The sequence below is a fragment of the Petaurus breviceps genome, unplaced genomic scaffold (genome assembly GCF_028583685.1).
Source record: "Petaurus breviceps papuanus isolate PSGF00001 unplaced genomic scaffold, PetGlider_PUasm1.0 83652, whole genome shotgun sequence".
Taxonomy (NCBI): Eukaryota; Metazoa; Chordata; class Mammalia; order Diprotodontia; family Petauridae; genus Petaurus; species Petaurus breviceps.
Window position 1 is genome coordinate 5,489 of NW_027186629.1, and position 7,156 is coordinate 12,644.

General features: G+C 45.7%; 1 protein-coding gene across 1 annotated transcript; it reads right to left on the minus strand.

Annotated features, from left to right (window-relative positions):
* Positions 1–3,224: 3,224 nt before the first annotated feature.
* On the minus strand, positions 3,225–6,280 carry LOC138176175 (NAC-alpha domain-containing protein 1-like; the record flags this gene model as incomplete). The annotated part of the gene is given in 5 exon segments (XM_069106947.1): positions 3,225–3,541; positions 3,544–4,068; positions 4,071–5,624; positions 5,627–5,719; positions 5,722–6,280. Coding segments are annotated over 5 exon segments (3,048 nt in total), but the record flags the coding sequence as incomplete, so codon positions are not given.
* Positions 6,281–7,156: the final 876 nt, after the last annotated feature.

Consider the following 7,156-nt stretch of genomic DNA (forward strand, 5'->3'; position numbering starts at 1 on the left):
TTAAAAGGTGAAATTGAGAGGTGAGAGAGGAATATAAGGAGAGGAAATGGGGAGAGACAGAATGGGGTAAATTATCTCACATAGAAGAGGCAAGGGAAAACTTACAATGGAGGGGAAGAACAGGAAGGCAAAAGGGAATGAGTCAACCTTATTCTCATTGAATTTGGCTTAGGGAGGGAATGACATACATACTAAATAGGGTATCTCACCCTACAGGAGAGTATAGGGGAAGGGGATGAGAGGGAGGATGATGGAAGAGAGGGCAGGCTGGGGGGGAGGGAAGTTGGAAGCATCCACTTTTGAAAGGGAACAGGATCAAAGTAGAGAATAGAACAAGTGGGGGGTGGGATAGGATGGAGGGAAATATAGTCAGTCTTCCACAATATATCCCCTATGGAAATGTTTTGTGTAGCTACACACATACAACCTATATTGAATTGCTTATCTTCCCAGTAAGGGTGGGTGATGAGGGAGGAAGGGAAAGAATATGGATTTCAAAGTTTTAAAATCAAATATTAAAACATATACATTATTATTTTACATGTAACTGGGAAATAATTTATACAGGCACTGGGGCATAGAGATCCCTCTTGCCCTACTGGAAAATCAGAGGGGATATGGGGGAAGATATGGGAAAGAGCAGAGTGGGTAGGGGAAAAATGGGAGGAAAATTTGCAACTCAAAATCTTCTGGAAATGAATTATATAAACTAAAAAATGAAAAAGAGAGAAAAAAAAGAAAAAAACTGATTTTGACTTGAAGAAAGGTCTCCAGTAGCATGTAATCAGTCAGGGATCTATGCTTAATTCTATTCTGTTTGGCCATCTTATAAATGAATAGATTGAAGACATAGATGGTAAATCTCAAACTTGAAGAAAACAGGAAGCAGCTGGGAGGGAGATCTAATAATACCAAATCAAGATCCTGAAAGATTGTGATAGATAGGATTCTAGAACTTCCAAACAATTTGAAATATCTAACAATGAGACCGGCTGCCTCAAGAAATTACCCATTTTTTCAAGTGGCTTGTCTGGTATGGAGGGATTAGACTGGGTTATTTGAAAGGTCCCTTTTAGACTTCAACAGATTCATGATGTCACTCAAATTTACTGTCTATGGAGGCCTGGGCAAGATACTTCACTTCTCTTTGCCTCTGCCTCCTCAATTGTAAAATGGGGATAATAATAGCCCCTAGTTCCCAAAGTTGTTGCAAAGATTATCTACTTGTAAAGTGCTTAGTACAATGCCAGGCACATAATAGATACATAATAAATGCTTGTTTCCTTCCTCCTTCACTAAAGGTTATGTGTAGAAGGGAGGAGGCCCTGTACCATAGGTCTTGCTTATTCTCCCCCTGCCCCTGCTCATAGGGGAGCAAGATTGCAAGCTTGGTAACAAGATGGAGCATCCAGGTGGAGCCCCAAAGTTCCCTGAGTGAAGGCACAAGTCTGATCTACTATAGTCAGGACCAGACAGGCCCTGCACATTCCTTTCTGTTGTGGAGCTTAACCCAAACACAACCTTTCCCCTGGCCCCTGCCCCTTAATGAGAAAAACCAAGGAAAACTCTCATTAACAAAAGGAGTTACCTTGGTATGAAAAAGGCCCATGGGATAAACCTCAAAGAGGATAGCAACTCCACACTAAAGTCCAGGTAAACCCACAAAGAAAAAATTCCTCTAGCCATAAGGTCTGCCTTAGTACTAAGAGAAAATGAAACAAGAGATATGGCATGGAAAAACTAGGGAGGGCAGAGCAAAGCAGACTATTTTTGTTTTGTTTTTCTCTTTTTCGTGGTTCCTCCCAGTTGTTCTAACTCTTCTTTACGACATCACTAATGTGAAAATATGTTTAATAGGAGTGTATATATAAAACCTCTATCAGATTGCATGCCATCTTGGGGAGGGGGAAAAAATTTAAAATTTACAGAAGTGAATGCTGAAGCCTAAAAATAAATAAGTTAGCTTTAAAAAAAACCTAGGGAGGAAAAAAAGAAAAAACCCAACAACCTAACACTTAAGAACAGGTGGTAGAAAACCTCATGCAAAAACTGAGTACTCTAAAATTCAGAATGAGTAAGACAGAAAACAATGATAATAATACAACCGCAAGTAATGGAACAAAACAAAAAATCTAAAGATAAAAAATCTAAGAAATTTGTCAAAAGCTACTCACCTTAAAAAGAAATTCAAGGAGAAACAATATAAGAATTATTAGAGTCACCTAAAATTATGATGAGAAAAATAGACTGTGAACCATATTTCAGGAAAATTATAAATAAAAATTGCCCAGAACTTTTAGATTCAGAGGGGAAAGTGAAAATAGAAGGCATTCATTGGTTACCACCAATTTCTTTGGAAAGAAATTCCAAAATGAAAACTCCAGAAACATCATACCCCAAATCCTGAAATCTCAGGTGGAAGAAAAAATACTCGAGTCATCCAAAAAAGAGTGCAGATACCACTGAGTCACATCAAGGAAGGTGCAAAACTTAGGAGCTGTACTTAAAGGAGAGGAGATCTTGGAATATATTCCAAAAGGCAAGAGATAAAGGTCTGAATCCAAGGACAACCTATCCAGCAAAACTAAATAAAATCCTACATAGGGAAATGAACCTTTATTGGATTTCCAAACATTTCTGATGAAAAGCCTATAATTGAGTAGACATTTAGAAATGGAAATGAATGTGTTAAGAGAAACATAGGAAGGGTGTGTGTGCATGTGTGTGTGTGTATTTGTATAATTGAAAGGGAATATGTGGGAATGAATTCTTCATATGTTAATAAAGAAATAAAAAATAAATGTGTTCTCAGAACCTCAATATTTTGATACCTCAATAAATAGAAAGAGGGTATATGGCTATTTTTTCTGTTTTGATAATCTTAGAAGAAAAAAAATAGTCAGTGAACAATATTGGGGAGAAAAGAAAGAACGCTTACTACTGTAATTACCACTGTGTTATAGAGGCAGCTAGGTGGTGCAATAGATAGAGTGCTGGGCCTGGACTCAGGAAGAACTGAGTTCATATCCAGCCTCAGACACTTACTAGCTGTATGACCTTGGACACTTAACCTCTGTTTGCCTTAATCCACTGGAGAAATATCCTTGCTTCCAGCATCCTTTTTTTTGGGGGGGGGGAGTGAATACAGGTTTATTGAGCAGCATTAATTTGAGGGATGCAGGGGCAAAAGGGAGTGGGGTGGAGCTGGCCGGGCAGGGCAGTGGCTACATGGTCAGCTCCATAATGGCATTGATGATGTCATTATTGTTGTGTCTCAGAGCTCGGACAGCCTTCACTGGAGACACGTTGGCCTGAGCCATCACCAGCTCAATGTCACGCACCTCCAGGCCCGTCTCATCCACCTCCTCCTCTTCACTCTCCTCCTTGACGCTGAGGCCTGGTACTGTCTCTGTGATGATGGGTGAGGGTTCAGCCGGTACCTTAAACTTCTCTGCTGCTGCCTTGTGCACTTGCTGGGATAGGTCCTCAAACTTAGCCTCCCCAAAGACTATGTAGATATCTGAAGCCGGACTTTTGAAGAATCCGGCTTCAAGATGACAAAGAGAATGTTCTTAGACTTCTGAATGGTGATCCAGGTGACTCCGTGGATCTGCCGCAGGCCCAGCTTGGACATGGCCTTTCGAGCCTTCTTCTCGCTATGGCTCTGCTTGGCTTTATTGATGGTCTCTTCACCACTTCCCACAGAATGGGCCAGCTGTGCCTGAGGTGGTGTGGTTCGTGGTTCCATACTGTCTGGCTCCTCCAACTCCCCATTACTCTCAGAATCATTTCGGGATGCCTTGTGATTGGGGAGAGCTCCAGGGGCTGGGCGCAGGGCCATGCTAGCTGCTTGATGTAGCTCCTCCAGCTCTGCACACCGTGAAATAGGGTCTGCCTCACTTGAGGAACTTGACTGTGATTGCACTGAGCCCTGGAGAGGTAGTCGATCAGTACCGTCTCTGCTCAGCCGGGGGCCTGGTGGAGGGGTCACATCTCCAGTGCTGCACTCCTCAAGCCGAGCATCAGCAGGCCCCCCTCTAGAGTGAGTTGGGGCCCAGAGCCCTGGCCAGGGCCTGGAGGCACTTGGCTGGGAGTGGGGGGCTTGGGTACCACCTGAGGTACAGACACCCCCAGGGGAGCCTGCCCTGCCCAGAGCCCCCTAGAGCATGGGTTTGAGATCACCTCAGGAGACCCTGCTGGGGCCTGGCCTTTGGCATAGGGGACTGCTTTTGAGGTTGGTGTTCTGGGGGATACTAGGACTTGACCCCTTGGGGAACGGTGCCGGGGAGATCCTGCTTTCCGCGTTGCTACTGTGCCCAGGTCTGATGGGCACAAGGCTGATGGGGGCATGTTCCCTGAGACAGCTCAGGCTGAGGAAGAGACTGTTCCCTCCACCCTACCCCCTTCTTGCTTCTGGGCCAAGGGAAGTGGGGGACCCTTATTGCTTGAGATCTCTGGGCTGGAAGGGGACTGGGGAGCCACTGGGCTGGGCATTAGGATAACAGGGGCAGAAGGGCTCTGGGCCTCCCTGAAGGTAGGCACAGGAGCAGCAGAACTGGGCTGTGATTTCCCTAACTTTGTATTTGGGCTACCTGCTGGATTTGGTGACTTCTTGCCCAGGGAGCTCTGAGGCAGGGTCCTCTTCTCTTCAGAGGGGCCTCTTGGTTCTTCAAGGGAACAGTCAATTGAGGACAAAACAGAGGAAAGAACTGTCTCCATCAGAAGTTTGGGGCCATGAGACTTGTCAGTGCCCACAGCAGGCACAGGAGCAAAAACCAAAGTCTCTTCAGACTTGAGCAGGAAGTTGAGGTCAGATAGATCCTCTGGAAAGGAAGAACTGGGCACCTCTTCTTCTAGCCTGAGGAAGGACACCTGTTCAGTGTCCCACCTCAAGCTAGCCTTTATCTGGGGGTCCTCAGGCAACACTGGGGACCCTGGGGAACATTCCTTTGTTCTGAGCACAGGCTCAAGGGCTTCACTGGGTTCTGGGATTTCATCACTGGGTAAAGACTTCTGAGCTGGCTTCTCTGGGCACTTTTCCTCCAGATTAAATTCAGCCTCTCCCAGTAACTCCTTCCCCAGGACATCTGTTTGTTCCAGACTAGGTCCAGAACTGGGCCCTGGGGTTCCAATCTCCTTAGAGGATTGCATAGCATCCAGTGACCCTAACACAAGGTCGGTCTTTGTGGGAGAGGCTGAGTGCTGTTCTGCACTCTCGTTCTCACCCACAGGGCCCTCATTTTCCAAATCTGATTCCTCTTCCAGATGGCATGGAGGCCACTGAAGGGAACACTCCAGAGAGACAGGGGGACACCCTTCCCCACTGACATCCTTTGACAGAGCATCCTCAGAGCTTTTGGAAATGACTACATAACTTTGCTCAGCCAGATGGTTCAAGCCTTCATCCTCACCAACTAGCCCCTCCTGCCTCTCAGCGTCTTGGTCTTGGTTATCTGCCAGCTCCCAAGCCTCAGGCAGAGCTTCTCTCTGGAGGGACAATGGTTCAGCTTCCTCATCTGTACTGAAACAGGCAACAAGGCCCTCCCCCAAGTCCAACCCTTCAGCCAGAGATGGCTCTACTTCATCCTGGGGACACTCTTGCTTCTCTCCCTCTTCCTGCCCCTGGCAGGGAGGGTCTCTGGTGTTACCTGGGTCCTGTCAGCCTGAAACTTCCCCATTTCAATAGGTGTCAGGCCTAGCATGAAGCCCATGTCTTCTGGGGGGTCACTGCTGCAGCAATAGGTTCTAGGTTTTCTTCTTGTAATGGCTGAGACATCACAGCACTGGGTTCTAGATCTACTTGTAGGATCTGAGGAGTCACTGCCACAGCAATGGGACCTAAGTCTGTTTCTTGTACTGTCTGAGATTTCAGAGTAATGGGTTCTAAGCCTACTGCTTCTTGTGTGGTCTGAGATGTCATTATGGCAATGGGTTCTAAGCCTACTCTTTCTTGTAGGGTCTGCAATGTCTTCATAGCTATGGGCTCTAGATCTGCTGCTTCTTGTAGGGTCTGGGATGTCTTCATGGCAATGGGTTCTAGTCTTGTTTCTTGTAGGGTCTGTGATGTTTTTGTAGCAATAGGTTCTAGATCTGCTGCTTCTTGCAGGGTCTGGGATGTCTTCGTGGCAATGGGTTCTAGAGCTGCCGCTTCTTGTAGGGTCTGGGATGTCTTTGTGGTGATGGATTCTAGGCTTGTTTCTTGTAGGGTCTGAGGGGTCACTGTGATAGTAATGGCAATTAAAGATTCCCCTGTATTGGCTTGGTTTTCAAATTGATTGTGTTAAAACCCAGAGCTTGTTAATCCCACCTGTGGGATGGACTTTTTGATGTGAAAAGAAAGTCCTGAACTGGGAGGAGCTGGTGACATAGATTGGGAGAGACAAGAGAGAGGCGGAAGATCTTTTTGGAAGCAGCACCTCGTGGAGAGAGAGAGACTAAGAGAATTGCTGGTGGCCGCTTTGAATTGCCCTGGACTTTTGAGACCTGCCCCCTGAGCTGCCAAGGACTAAAGAGACATGCATGGTTTACTGATGGGACAGCAAAATATTTGGGGCAAAAAAGACATTGGAAAGCAGTGGCCTATAGCCCATGTACTAGAAGGACTTTGGAAAGTACTGGGATAGGTGCAAGTAGCCAATATGCTGAACTTATGGCAGTATATCAAGCCATCAAAATAGAACAAGGAGGACAGTGTCATATATTCACTGATTCATGGGCAGTAGCTAATGGGTTAGCTACATGGATGCCCATGTGGAAAAATGAAAATTGGGAAATTCATGGCAAACAAGTCTGGGGCAAAGAATTATGGGAAGATATCTGGAACATGTCTTTGGTCACTGACTTGTCAGTTTTTCATGTAGATGCTCACGTGGCCCCCACCACACCAGAACGTGAGTACAATGCTCATGCTGATCGACTGGCAAAGATTGCTACTGAACATATTGTCCCTACTTTGACAACAACTGATGATCCGGTATTAGCAAAATGGGTCCACCAAACAGCAGGCCATTTGGGGGTCCAGGCCACACACCAGTGGGCACAAGATCGAGGTATTAGTATCTCTCATTCACTGTTAAAACAGATAGCAGAAGAATGTCATATATGTCAATTGGAAAAGGAGCGAACTGTTCCTCGGGTAGTAACTGGAGAGATAGCA